Source organism: Elephantulus edwardii, unplaced genomic scaffold, assembly GCF_000299155.1.
Source record: "Elephantulus edwardii isolate Elephantulus edwardi_28Jun2011 unplaced genomic scaffold, EleEdw1.0 scaffold00062, whole genome shotgun sequence".
Classification (NCBI taxonomy): Eukaryota; Metazoa; Chordata; class Mammalia; order Macroscelidea; family Macroscelididae; genus Elephantulus; species Elephantulus edwardii.
The window spans coordinates 15,033,335-15,047,762 of NW_006399812.1; the positions used below are offsets into that span (position 1 = coordinate 15,033,335).

Genomic DNA, 14,428 nt, shown 5'->3' on the forward strand with positions numbered 1-14,428 from the left:
TTATTTATTTATTTATTTTTATTTTTGTGTGAGTGTACCGTCAAATCAGATCTGACTGGTACAGGAGGAGATTGTCCCTCCTTTTCCCGGCAGAGCATCTGGTGGATTCGAACCGTGTGCCTCTGGGATTGTAGTTGCAGCTCCTTGCCACTAGGCCACCAGAGCTCCCCTTGATTTCTGGTTTTAATCTCTAGGTAAGCAGGCTGGCACATCTTTCTCCTGTGAAATAGTTGCTGGCTCTTTCCACCTTTCAGTCAGCGCCAAGTGCTTTAGTCACTGAGCTACCATGGCTCACAGGTTCACTGTGAGGTGGACTCAGCTCCAGGGTTTGGGTGTTGCATTTTTGCTTCGAGTTTTTATTGATGGTGGAGTAACTTGGAAAAGGACAGTGGTGATGAGTAATAACTATCACCACATGACACAGTTAGATATTGTTCGGTTGGCAAAGATGGTTTTTTGTGCATATGTTATCACAATTTTGAAACATGAGAATTAAAATCAGTAATAAAAATAGTCAAAGAAAGGATGAGAGAGAGAGGAGGGGAGATAAACCTAAAGGCTGGCACTCTTTTTAGACAGAGGTTCTCTGACCCAACACTTCCCCCACTTTCTTTGGGGGTTCCACTTTGACTTGTCTCTGGAAGGCTTCCTGTTTCCAGCTTATTTTGTGCCCAGATGAACTTAGGACCAATTTCTTTCTTGCTGCTCTGACTCTCAACACTGCTGGTGGTTTCTATGTCTTAGAGAACACACATGACGTTTATCACCTACAGGATGGCCCTGCAGCGCCATGCCCAAGGCCTCTGTGCTCCTGCCTCGGTCTCCCACTCCTCTCTCTCCTCCACTCACAGGGGCCCACCTTCGATTCCTCCTTCTGTTTACTCATGGTTACTCGTGGATTACATCTCAATCTGCAACTAACAAAATTCTGCTTATGGTTTATCTTTACCCCCTGGCTGGGATGTTGTGGTCCTTGCACACTGTCAGGAGTTTTGTACATGCTGGCCTCTGAGCAGTCAGCGAATGGAGCTGAAATGATGCTTTGTTTTAGTTTTCAGTACCCAGAGCCTTATAACTTTGCTTGCTGAAACTGAGGAGGACCTGCAGCACTTGCTGCAGAAAGTCAAGGACTGGAGTCTTCAATGTGGATTGAAACACAACATCAAGAAGAAAAAGATTCTCACCACTGGGCCAGTTGGCAGCACCATGAAAGATGGAGATTGAGATTGTTAACAGTTACAGCTTGCTCAGCTCCACAATCAACACTCTTGGCACCAGCAGTCAGGAAATCAAAAGACGAATTGCATTGGGAAAATCTGCTGTTATGGACCTCTCCAGAGGTCTGAGAAGCAACAATGTCAGTCTAGACGTGAAAGTACACCCGATTCAGGCCATGGTCTTTGCAATTACTTGCCTATGCATCAGAGAGCTGAAACAATGGCTAAAGATGACTGAAGAAGAATCGATGCCTTTGAGTTGTGGTGCTGAGGAAGAGTTTTGAACATATCATGGACCACCAAGAGAACAAACAAGTCTATCTTGGAGAGGGTGAAACCAGGCTACTCCTCAGAGGCTAGGATTTTGAAGCTCTGTCTCACATGCTTTGGGCATGTGGCCAGGAGGGACCAGTGCTTGGAGAAGTACATCATTCTTGGAGGGGTGGAGGGACAGTGCAGGAGGGGAAAATCCAGGATGAAATGGATTGATACAGTTCCTGGGGTAATGGGGGTAGATGTGTTGGAGACAGAGAGACAGGCTCAGGACAGGGCAGGGTTCATAGGGTAGCTATGAGTCATAGGTGAGTTGATGACACGTAACAACAACAACAGCAACAGAGTCTAGGACAGGGCTGCTTCCCTGACAAGACCCTCAATAAACTTGTATTTGGGGGATGAGTCAAGTATGGGTGGCATCTTAGTTTAGAGGCAGACACAACTGAGATCTGGTTCCAGCTTGGTGTAAAAGCCTCGGCCTTGAGGCCAGCTGCTAATCAAGGTGTCATTATCTGCAGAGGTCAGTGAGATAGCTTATATGAAAGGCAGGGAGGAGTCAGCACAGCAAGTAGCAGTAATTATAACAGGGCCTGACTAAAATGCCACCTTGTCCTTGGAGTATCACCTGTCCTGTGGGCAGAGGCGGCGCCTTGACCTCAGGAGCCCTGTGGGATCTCGTTAGCTGCCCTGCTTGGCCTCCTCACCTGCCGCCACAGGTTCCCCTTAGTTGTCTACAGATCATCTTATCTCCCCTTTCTCATCAGAGGTTCCTGGAGACCAGAATGAGGGCAGCACCTCACACTGGCAGGACCCACCCTGTCTTAGCTGACGCCAGTGGTTCTCCACCCAGGCCAGTGTGTTCCCTAGAGGGACAATTTTTATTAAACAAGTTTTTGTTGTCACCACTTGGGGGTGGGGTACTACTGGCATCAAGTGGGTAGAGACCAAGGATCCTGGTAATTACCTTTCAAAGCTCCACAAAACGATGGGTTATTCTGTCAGTAGTGCTGAGGCTGAGAAACTTGGCCTAAGCTGAGAATTGGCCAGCTGCACATACTGTAATGGAGTGTTGTCCTGTGTGTCTTGTCTTTTCTTTCAGTTCTGTCAATATTTGATTTATTTGTTTTGGTTAGTAGATGCACACAATTTTAAGGTTGATATCCCTTCCTAACCAACTGATTCTTTTAGCACTCTGAGACTTCCTCGTTATCACTAATAATGTTCTAGCTTGGAAGACTATGCAGTCTGAGATTAGTCATTGTCTGAGTTTGTATTTCATGGTTTGTCTACTGCCCATTTGGTGTTTAAGTAGAATACATTTTAAATCTTCCAAGTAGAATACATTTTAAAAAAATACAATCTGACAATTTTAATCTTTAATGAAAGAATTTAATCCAAGTATTACGATAAGGTGACCACTGATATAGTTGGGTCTGAGCCTACATATTTAGCAATTACCTGCATGTTTTGCTTTCCCCTTTCTCATCCTTTCTTGAGGTCTTTTAAGTTGAGGTAGCTGTGCACTGCATTTCTAACACATGGTGAAAAAATCTTGGGTTTGGGACCAAAGTTGTAATTCACCTCTTGAGGATGAAGTCAAAGTTAGGCAGTATTTATGGGGCTATGCCGTGGTCAGCTCTCTGGACCAGGTGTTTAATCCTCATCACCGCTGTTCAAAGTGGACCACGGTGCAGCTCTTAATTGTACAGTTGTGGAGACTGAAGCTCAGGGAGATTAAACAGCTTGCACAAGATCACAGAGCTGGCCGTCAGTAAGGTGGGCATGGATAGGCCTTGAACTCTTATCTCGTGGTGTAAAGAACATGTCCTCTTGACCACCCTGCCGAGGGTTATGCTCCACACACTGTGGGCTAGAATTTGGGACTGGGAAGCGTGTTCTTTTGGTTTTTTGTTCTGTCTTCTGGAAGTATGAGCTGACTTAATTATTGAAGTAGCTGGATTGTGAGGATGTGTGAGGCAGGGGCGTTATGATCCACGGCTGCCTCTACTACACACCACCAACAACCAAGCGTAATTGTCTCAGAACCATACAGAAGACGGAGAAAAGATGTAAATATACACTATCAAAATACAGAGTTAGTAACTTCTTTAAAATGATAATTAAAGTGATAAAAAGTGAAAAATTATATTTAAGAAGCACTCTTTCCCTCTAAATGTATTCGAGCCCATTTTCCCATTCTTTCTTTCTAATTAATAATGACTGGGGCATTTTTTAGGTGAAAGACCGAAGAAACCAGTTCCTCTTCATGATCAGACCGTCCGGGATGAAAAAGGAAGGTATAAACGGTTTCATGGAGCCTTTAGCGGAGGCTTCTCTGCTGGATATTTCAATACCGTTGGCTCAAAGGAAGGTAGGCTTTTCTTATTTACAGCCATTAGATTGCTAAAGAAAATGATTCAGTGTGTGTGCAGTGTAGTATAGATGCATGGTGGCCTGTGTATATGGAGGTATGTGTACATTATAATATCTGTACATTGAAGTCTTTTGTGTTGAGTGTTTGGAGAGTTTCCAGAGTCACCTTGCCTATTGCTTGTTGATTTCAACCAGAAGATTAAAAAATTTTCTTCAGCTTTCTTTAAATAGATACATTCTTGCCAAATGATTAAGTGATAGTAGTGATTTCCATTTCCTATCCTGTCTTGCTGTGCAGAGTACTCTCACACAGATTCACCCAGTTAATCACTGGAAGGTCCCCACGTGGCTCAGTGACTGGAGAGCAGGCATCACAGCTGTTTGCAGGTGATCGGAGCAGTTACGGGGCCAGTGTGAGGTTGGAGAGAGCCCAGAGCGTAGACCCCAACTGCTCTTTCCGGATTCTGTTGTGTCACCGCTAATGCTGTCAGTTTGGAGAAAAGTAAATTTAGTTTTTCCACTCTGTACAGTATAATAAATTCCATATTGTTTAAAATGTTGCACTTCTCAGTGGTTTAACCTAAAAGCAGTTTTTAACAGACGTAAAATGGCTTCTCATTTTATGAGTGTTGTGAGTGGAAGATGCACTTTCTGATTTAGCAGTTAATAGGAATAAGATGCCATACAGGGTAGGAGCTCTGGTGGCCTAGTGGCAAGAAGCTGTGCTGCCATCCCGAAGGTGAGCATTTCTAATCCACCAGATGCTCCATTGGAGGAGGGGCGATGTCCTTCTGTGCCAGTTGGATCTGATTGAATGGTACACAACAAGAAAGAAAAAAGATAAATACTATAGAGAGAAAGCTATGGGAGAGAGGTGGCTGTAGAGTTTGTAGTTCTTGGAGTTTTAAATCTATCCATGCTGTGTAATTACTGCATTATAAAAAACAAAGTACAGGTTGGGATTGTTAAGTTCTGAACTGTCTTTTCCCCCCAAGGGTGGACACCATCTACCTTCGTGTCTTCGCGGCAGAACAGAGCAGACAAATCTGTTCTTGGTCCTGAGGATTTTATGGATGAGGAGGTGAGCGTGCCATGCTCTGATGACCACTTGGCAATAGGATGTGTGCAGTTCTTGCTACATGAGACACATTTCCTGGTAGACATATCTCCTTACGCTAGTCAAACCAGAAGGAGGCCTCCTCTTCCTCCTGCTGAAGTCCACGGCATCCTGATGGAAGTTTGGTTGGGTTTTTTTGTTTTGTTTGTTTTTTAATCATCTTTACCACAAATTAATCCCTCACAGGCCAGGAGGAATCCTCTCCTCTCAGTCACCTGTACGTCAGCTTCTTCTCACAGGGGCTCTCCTCCTGGTCCAGGGTGACACATCGGGGATAATACCCAGTGGATCTTTTTATGGGCTGTTTTTCTTGAGAGCAAAGAACCCTTTGTCATAAGTCTTTTATTATTATTATTATTAATTTCAATGAACATCTACAGAGATTTTGGAATTCCATTCATTCATTGTTGCACTTTCCCCCCCCCCCCCCCCTCCACCCCCAGTTGGCTTCTCTCCTTGAAAAGCAAAAGAAAAATTCCTTCATTGGTACACAATCCCTCCCCTCACCCCGCACATCCCCACCCCCACCCCAAGTATACTCCACTCTGCAACCCTCATTCCGACTCCTATGATAATCATAGTGCCCTAAAATATATTAATTTTAAACTGTTCTCTCCCTCATCATCTTCAATGCAGAGAAGCCTTTGTCATAAGTCTTAACAGTGTCCTTTACCTGACATCTGCTTGGGAGAGTCCTTCACAGACCTGTCCCTAATGTCGTCTCTGGCAAGGGCAGTGGGATCATGATGACCAGCGTGGTTAAGACTTGGGCCCTTCCTCCCTCTGGCCTGACCCTAGCCCTGAAGTGGTCCAGCATGGGCCAGCACAGAGGAGGGCAGGCGCCTGTGAGGAACAGGAAGGGGCAGCCAGACAGCCTGTAAACACAAAAGGCTTGTAATACAGATCCTTGCTGTCCCTGTTCTTTGTGACCCTACGATCTGCCCCCTTTTCACTGAAGCGCATGAGGAGGAGCTGTGCAGCCCCTCCTAGCAGCACCCCTCTGCTCCCTAAGGGGATCGCCTCAGCCCCCAGCCCACCGAGCTAACACTACGACCGCTCAGGGGTGAAGAACAGGCAGGAGAGCCAGAAACTTTGCACAATTAGTTTGTTTGACAGCAGGTACAAGATGAGGGTCCCTAGCAAGGCTGGTGCCAGTCCTGGGGTTGGGAAGCCACCGGACGAGATCAGCCGGGACTGACTTCGAGGCTTTGTGTTCATTTCGCCCTTGGCCCCTTCTCAATGGGCTTCCCCACGTCCTTACCCCGGAGTTTGAGACCAATGGCTCTCTCGATCTTGCCCAGCACCTGGTTGTTAGGGATGGCCCGCCCACTCTCGTAGTCAGCAATCACTTGCGGTTTCTCATTGATTTTCGTGGCCAGGTCCTTCTGCTTAAGCCCCTTGCTCTGCCGGCCCTGCTGAATCACCTTGCCAACTTCCAGGGTCACCCTGTCGTGGTGCAGCTCCTCTGTCTCCCGGTCCAGCTTGGCAGTGTTCTTGGTGACAGAGTGCTGCTTGTTCTGGCCAGCTGCCCATTTCTTGGATGTCTCCACGTCTTCGCCTCTTCTCTGAGCAGCCAAGATGGCCTGCTTGGACTTGGCCTGGGCCGCCGTGGGGCTCTTCTTGCGCAGCACCGTCACCGTGTCCCAGTCGCTCTCGGCCATGGCCGGTCGGGCGCGGTTGGTCGCTGACTCAGTCCGGCGGCTCCGAGGCAGCTGCTGAGACCCGGCGCGGCTTCGCGATGTCGCGCTGCGCGACCCCGCCCCCGAGCTAGACTTTTTAGTGTGTGTTTTGTTTTGAAGCCCGTGTGATTTGTCTTGCCTAACCATGGTTTCAAAAGAAATGTAAGTAATCCTGTTTGCATTTTCTTAAGGATCTTAGTGAATTTGGAATAGCACCTAAAGCGATTGTTACCACGGATGATTTTGCTTCCAAAACCAAAGACAGAATCCGAGAAAAAGCCAGGCAGTTGGCAGCTGCTACCGCACCCATTCCTGGAGCCACTCTGCTTGATGACCTCATAGCACCAGCAAAGTGAGAATGCATTGGTTCTGCCCTTTCCATTCTTGGCATCACCCCTTTGCAGTACAATTTGACTAGGAGTGACAGACTTCCTTAGACTAACTTGGGTGAACTGGGGGTTTTGTTGTCCAGAGGGTTTTGTTACTGCGTGGAACTGAAGAGCTGCTGCCACTGGCCTTGCTGCTGGACCTCACTGAAATTGGAATGCTGTCAGGAGTTGGGTGGCTGCTTTCCTGGCCTCTCTCTGTGGCCTGTGTGCCCTGTCCTGTCGGACTTACTTAGTCTATCTTCTTTTCTTCTGTGACCCTCACGTTCCTCTGTGACCGGGGCACGGGGTGTGATGGGACAACCACAGACCTTGCTCTTACCCCAAACCCCATGCTTAGGAGAGACCATGTGGAGTTTCTGTCCTCTGTCCAGATGCTCAGGAGAGTGGGCACCTGACGAACTTCCCCAGGACATTGTCCAGTGGTGGCTGGAGGGGCCAAGTTCATGCGGTTCTAACGCAGTGAAGGAGAGGTCGCAGGACAGGTGTATGAGCCAGGCAGGATCTCAAGACCTGATTACCTCACACTGTTCTCTTATGTCTCAGAAGAAGTTCACTTTTAATATTTTGCTTTTCCAGATTATCTATTGGTTTTGAATTATTAAGAAAAATGGGTTGGAAGGAAGGACAAGGAGTTGGCCCACGAGTGAAGAGAAGACCGCGCCGACAGAATCCTGGTACGTGTGTTGATGTTCATCATCCCTACTTCTGAGTGGCTACTTACTTCTGAAGAGAGACTTGCTAGGTCAGGTGGTGTGCCTGTTGCATGCAAAGGCCCCCATGCATCTGTCTGTTGTACTGTAGTAACTTGTGTGTTGCTATGACACTGAAAGCTATGACACTGGTATTTCAAATCCCAGCAGAGTCACCCATGGTGAACAGGTTTCAGCAGAGCTGACAGACGAAGACAGGCTAAGAAGAAAACTTGACAGTTCGCTTCTGAAAAAAATAATTGGCCAGTGAAAATCTTAGGACTAACATGAACAACAGAAGACTAAAGTTATCAAGGTTTTCCTTTTACTTGGATCCATGGGCATTGCCCATGGAATCAGCAGTCAAGAAATCACATGATATGTTGCTCAGAGCAAAGTACCTCTTTAAAGTGCCAGAGAGCAATGATGTCACTGTGAAAACTAAGGCGTGCCTGCCCCACATCTTGATGTTTTCAGTCTCACATATGTGAGAGAAAGCTACACAATTAATAAGGGAATCTGGAAAATAATTTATGCATGTGAAATATGGTGTTGGCAAGGAATATTAAAGATATTGTGGAATGGTGAAAAACCAAATTTGTTTTGGAAAAAGTATAGTTGGAATGCTTCTTGGAAATGAGGATGGTGAGACTTTATCTCATGTCCTTTGATCATGTTGTCTGGAGAGGCTGGCCCCTGGAAAAGGACATTTTGCCTGGTAAAGTGTCAGGAAAAAAGTAAGATTTTCAAGGAGATGGAATGATAGAGGGCTGAGGGGAAGCCCCTCGATGAGATGGACTGACTCAGTGACTGGGGTAATGGGGACAAGTGTGTCAGAGACAGGTTGGCTCAGGATAGAGCAGAGTTCAGAGCTGTTGTACATAGGGTTGCTGTGAGTTGCAGGTGACTTGATGGCACAGCAACAATAGTGGTCTCACCTGTTAGAGTGTGTGAGTCTGGCCCAGGGCTGGACAGTGCTCCATTGTGTGGACCTTGTGGCTGTTAGGAGTTGGAACCTACTGATGTTACTTAATGACAGCAACAATAATGTGATGACCTTTCAGGCTCTGTGTACTTGTTTATAGTCCCACCAGAAGGGTATGAAACTTCTTGTTTCTCACCTTTTTAAATACTTTTCCCCCCTTCATTTCTGTTCTGGTGGTTGTTGTGTGCCGTTGGTAGTAGAACAAAACATACCCTTGTGTTCTCTGTGTTTCGGGCTGTGACCTCTGTTAGGGCAGCAGGCATTTGTTTTGTCTTCTCCTCCGTGCTGGGGCAGCCGTAGTTACTCACCGAGCACATTACTGCAGCGTGTGGGAGGAGAGAGAGCTGGCAGACGACAGCTGCGGGGCCACCATCCTCTGACCCTGCCGCTCTATCACTTTGTCCAGCACACTCAGACACAGTCCCCTTGTCGATGCAGGGAGTCCGGCTCCTGTATGTCCATCTCTCATGACTAATACATTTACAATGTCCTTTCTAGACCCTGCAGTGAAAATCTATGGCTGTGCGTTACCCCCCGGGAACTCTGAAGGATCTGAGGTACAGGATAAAGAGAACTGACTTCCAGTCTGATAAGTAGAATTTATTACTTTATGATCATGAAGCTTTTTGGGTTGTAAATTTGTAAAAGGTGCTCAAATCCTATTACAATTAAATAAATATTCACTATTTTAGTCATAGACGATATTCAGCAGTAGGGAAGCTCTGGTGGCCTAGTGGCAAGAAGCTGCACTGCAATCACAGAGGTACACAGTTTGAATCCACCAGATGCTCTGCCGGAGAAGGAGGAGCAATGTCCTCTTCCTGTACCAGTCAGATCTGATTTGATGGTACACTCACACAAAATAAAAAAAAAAAAGATATTCAGCAGTATGTCAGCAGCACACACGTTCCAAGTCTGTTCAGATTCTTTAACGGAGCTGTTGCAGCAGCGTTGTTCACTCAGGGACTTGATTCCGTCATCTGTAGTGTTGGAAATGAAGGTTTGCTTATTCTATTGTGTTTAATCACTGCATTTTAAAATAGTGTTGCACAGGTTTACTTTGGGCCACTCAGTGACTCACCTTAATTCTATTTTAAACATTGGAAACAGGATGAAGATGATGACTACCTGCCTGAAAATGTAACCTTTGCCCCCAAAGACGTCACACCTGTGGATTTTACTCCTAAGGACAATGTGCACGGACTGGCTTACCGGGGCCTGGATCCCCAGCAGGCCCTGTTTGGAGGTCTGGGAGAGCATTTCAATCTTTTCAGTGTGGGCTCTGAGAGGGCCAGCAATCTTCTTGGAGATGTTGGACCAAGTAAAGGAAGAAAGCTGGGAATGTCAGGCCAGGTAAAAAGGCTTTTGCTTTATAAATGCGTGACCACTGGGAAATGAGTATACTCTCCTTGTACCCCATGGTTGGCACTCGTTTCTTATGGGATAAGTGAAGATTTTAAAATGGTTTATTTTTTTAGCGTCTTTTCTGAAGATGTGTAAAGCCTGCACCTTTGTGATTTTACTGTTGTCCTGAAACCTGGTGTGGCCCCAGGAATGAGGACTGCTTTTCCACGTGTTTGTGGAGCTGAGCAAGAAACCTCCCTTACTCTCTTTAATCTAGTTAATAGTTGAATCACTGTGTGCCTGCACCCAGGTCTATGATTTCCTGTCTCTTGGACTATTTCCTGGTGCTGCAGGTTCCAAGTTGTAAGTGCAGGACACTTGCTTTGTTTTTATCTTTGGGGAGATAGAGTACTTTTATGGCTTGACAGTCTCCCAAATCAATTCAGAGGCTTCTTTTTCTTTTTTAACGTTTGCACTCAGGTATTTGTTCTGCAGAAATGCCTGTGTGCATGTCTCTTGGTGCACAGGAATGATCGGAGCAGGTAGGACTTTCACATTGGACCCGAACTGGGAAGAACTCAGATCCCCATTATCAGGCTAGTGGATAAACACACCGTGACACCTTCCTGTTATGGCGACTCTTTGGTGCCACTTGGTTCCGACTCACAGCAACCCTGTGTACAGCAGAGTGGAGCCCCGACCGCCCGGTCACTACCAAGGTCACAGTCACTGCTGTGCTGCCCGCCTGGTGTTGAGCCATGTCGGCCCGACCGTTTCACTGACCCTCCCCTTTACTAAGGGAGCTCTGCTGGTGAAGCCACAGGGATTGGCACTGCTCACCTGAGAGTCGGGCTTCTCTGCTGGTTCAAACCCACCAGTGGTTCTGCACAAGCACGATGGCCTGTCTCCTCCCACAGGATTTTCACCTCTGAGAACTCACTGGAGGGTCAGCTATGAGTCAATTCTGATTCAACAACTATGGGTTTAAATCTGTTTCCTACTTTACCAAGCCTGGTGTCTTTCTCCAAGAACTGGTGGTCTCTCCTGCTAATGATCTCCAGATCTAAGGTAGATGAGATGCAGGCTCACACTTTTGCTTCGAAGGAACATTCTGGCAGTTTTTCATACCAAAAATGGTTACCTGGGAATTATAGTTTTATCATTTCTTTTCTATTTGTGGTCCCTCCCGCTTTAGTACTGGTAACACAAATTGGACTGTTGTTATTGTTGTTGTGTACCGTAGAGTCGGAACCAATCCACAGCTGACTCTCTGGTGGGTTTTCAAAGGCAGTTAATCACAAACGAGGAGATTGTCCCTCCTTCTCCCACGAAGCATCTGGTGGCCTTGAACTGTGTGCCTTCAGGAGATTGCAGCGCAGCTTCTTGCCACTAGGCCACCAGAGCTCCCTCAAACTGAACTGGTGGAGGCCATTCCCCATAGAAATGGACAGCCCTCATCCTAGCCTTAGCCTTCGAGCCTTGGCTGAAGCTCTGGCCCGGGCAGCGTTGATGGGTAAATGATACCCCTGCGCCCTCTGCTGTCGGGCATGTCCTCTGCCTGCGCCTCACAGCTGCTGCTGGGGCCAGAGCACAGCCCAAGTGCTGGAGGCGTGGCGTTCACACCTAGTAGTTATTTTCTGAGACTTGAGTGTCTTATTCTAGGACTCCTTTGTGCTTGTCCCGTGGTGTCCCCAGAGTGCCGAGGTGCTGTCCTCACGGCATACGTACTCAAAAGTCTAATTGCTCAATATGAAACCTTGTTGTCTTGAAGGCTTTTGGTGTAGGTGCCTTAGAAGAGGAAGATGATGATATATATGCCACAGAAACACTGTCTAAGTATGACACGGTTTTGAAGGATGAGGAGCCTGGAGATGGCCTATATGGCTGGACAGCACCCAAGCAATATAAAAGCCAGAAAGGTGAGTCCATAGACCCACAACCAGTGGTAGAACCGAACATCTGGAAGAAGAGAGCACAAGGTGGCCATGAGTTCAGACTCCGTGGGCAAGTGGTTGTTCATAGAAGGTGCAGGATGAGAGACCAGTGGGAGAAGGAGAAATTGCATGGCAAGTCAGACAGGCAGGATTGAGTTTTGGGTTTATTTTGTTTTTGAATATTTTTATTTTTTTATTATTTGTGTGTGTGTGTGTGTGTGTGTATGTACGGTCAAATCTGATCTGACTGGTATAGGAGGAGATTGTTCCTTCTTCTCCAGCACAGCATCTGGTGGATTCAAACTGCTCACCTTTAGGATTGCAGTGCAGCTTCTTGCCACTAGGCCACCAGAGCTCGCCCAGAGGCAGGATTTAAACCAGGCCAAGGCCCAAGCCATCTGTCAAGATGGGACCACAGTAGCAAGGCCTGGGATCAGTGAAGCATCCAGTACGTGGGTGGGTACAAGTCAGAGCTGACAGTGGATCACAGGGGAGCAGTCAGAACCCCAGGAACTGGGCAGGTGTCTAAAGCAGGCCAGCTCGAGCAGCAGGTCAGAAGGCCAGCGTGGGGAGCAGGCAGCACGCACACGAGCGCCCACAGCGATGGAGCTGAAGACTCAGCCTGTCTTCGAATCCCTCACTTTGAGTGTGAGGGTGTTCTTGCTGGGATGGCAAGTTCTTACACAAACAAAATTTCAAGCTACATCAGGATGGATGGTGAAGAGATTGAGATTGTTCACAGCTTCAGTTTGCTCGGCTCCACGGTCAACACTGTTGGCACCAGTAGCCAGGAAATCAAAAAACGTATTGCGATGGGAAAGTCTGCGGTTAGGGACCTCTCTAAAGTACTCAAGAGCAACGGTGTCTCTCTGGAAACTAAGGTCCACCTGATACAGGCCATGGTTTTTGCAATCACTTGTTATGCATCAGAGAGCTGGACAATGACTAGGGAGGACAGAAGGAGAATTGATGCCTTTGAGCTGTGGTGCTGGAGAAGAGTATTGAATGTACCATGGACTGCCAAGAAAACAAACAGATTCATTCTAGAGAGGGTTAAACCAGACTGCTCCTTGGAGGCAAGGATTCTGGGGCTTCGCCTGACATACTTTGGACATGTTGTAAGGAGAGACAGGTCTTTAGAGAGGAACATCATGCTGGGCAGAGTGGAGGGACAGCGCAGGATGGGAAGACCCTCTGTGAGGTGGATTGATTCAGTGACTGGGGTAATCGGGATGGGTGTGTCAGAGGCAATGGAATTGGCACAGGATAGAGCAGGGTTTGGGGCTGTTGTACATAGGGTCGCTATGAGTCGCAAACCACTCGACGGCACATAACATCAACAACAACAAACAGTCAATGGTGGTTCGGGTCCTATAGTTCTAAAGAGTATGCAGGTTTCTTTCCAGAAAAGGTGTAAAAGGAGATGATAGAGGGTAGGAATTGCTGTTATGTGCCATCAAGTCAGAACTGACTTCCTAGCTGACCCTCCAGTGGGGTTTCAGAGGCTGTAAATCACATGGGAGGAGATTGCCTGTCCTTCTCCATGGAGCAGCTGGTGGACCTGAACCACTTGCTTTTGGGTTGGCAGTGCAACTCCTTACCCACTAGGCCACCAGAGCTCCTTAGAGTAGGTCTTAGTATCAGGGATTTGTTGTTGTGTGCCATTGAGTCAGAACCAACCCATATCTGACTGTCCAGTGGGTTTTTAGAAGCAGTAAATAGCATGGGAGGAGATTGTCCATCTTCCTCCTGTGAAGCAGCTTGTGGGTTTGAACTCTGTGCCTTTGGACTGGCAGTGCCGTTCCTTACCACTAAGTCACCAAGCTCCCTCATGTACTTCGGAGTCATTTAGACTTAGATTTGGATCCACACTCTCTACTGTCCAGCTGTGTGACCTTGACTCATAACCTCTCTGGAATAAGAGTTCTCATGTGTAAAGTGAGGAAATAATCCACTCGGACTGTGAGAACTCATAATGTTTATACTCAGTATTTGAGAAAGTATCTACCCCAAAAGAGTGAATAAATGTGATTGTGGTATTAATGGTGACAACCTAAATGGAGTATAGGAGATGAAACACAATGTAAAATAGCCTATTTAAAAGTTTTTTCAGACATGAATCAATGGTGATTAATTTCATAAAACCTATGTATGGGAATGATAATGTGAAACAATGTGAATGGAGCAATGCAGAAAACACAAAGTGTGTCAGTGAAACAATATATATATGTATGTAAATCAATATTAAAGAATTATTTAAAAAATGAAAGAATTTTCAGTTGCAGTCAGATAAAATATGAATTCTTTTTTCATTTTAAAAATGAAATTTTTTATAAGTTTATAAAATCACATTGGTTTTTCATTTAATCATTCATACACATTTTGTTTTATACTATTAATTACAATTGATTAGTGATGGAATTAC

At 46.4% G+C, this 14,428-nt stretch overlaps 2 protein-coding genes across 3 annotated transcripts in view; one reads left to right on the forward strand and one right to left on the reverse strand.

The window, feature by feature from the left end:
* Positions 1-14,428, forward strand: part of GPATCH1 (G patch domain containing 1) — a 52,686-nt gene that overhangs the window by 5,261 nt on the left and 32,997 nt on the right. Inside the window, exons 2-8 of the mRNA XM_006887839.1 lie at positions 3,730-3,864; positions 4,862-4,947; positions 6,854-7,014; positions 7,628-7,725; positions 9,224-9,282; positions 9,836-10,078; positions 11,841-11,988. Coding sequence (XP_006887901.1) covers positions 3,730-3,864; positions 4,862-4,947; positions 6,854-7,014; positions 7,628-7,725; positions 9,224-9,282; positions 9,836-10,078; positions 11,841-11,988 — 930 coding nt within the window. The remainder of the gene's footprint in view (positions 1-3,729; positions 3,865-4,861; positions 4,948-6,853; positions 7,015-7,627; positions 7,726-9,223; positions 9,283-9,835; positions 10,079-11,840; positions 11,989-14,428) is intronic.
* Positions 6,198-6,644, reverse strand: LOC102848798 (endothelial differentiation-related factor 1-like). 2 transcript variants are annotated; one of them, XM_006887838.1, is made up of 2 exons: positions 6,417-6,644; positions 6,198-6,365 (listed from the first exon to the last, which is right to left on the reverse strand). In XM_006887838.1, exons 1-2 carry the CDS (start codon positions 6,642-6,644, stop codon positions 6,198-6,200), a joined length of 396 nt encoding a protein of 131 aa, XP_006887900.1. The 2 variants fall into 2 exon arrangements, with proteins under 2 accessions (XP_006887900.1, XP_006887899.1); XM_006887837.1 differs by having other exon boundaries at positions 6,198-6,644.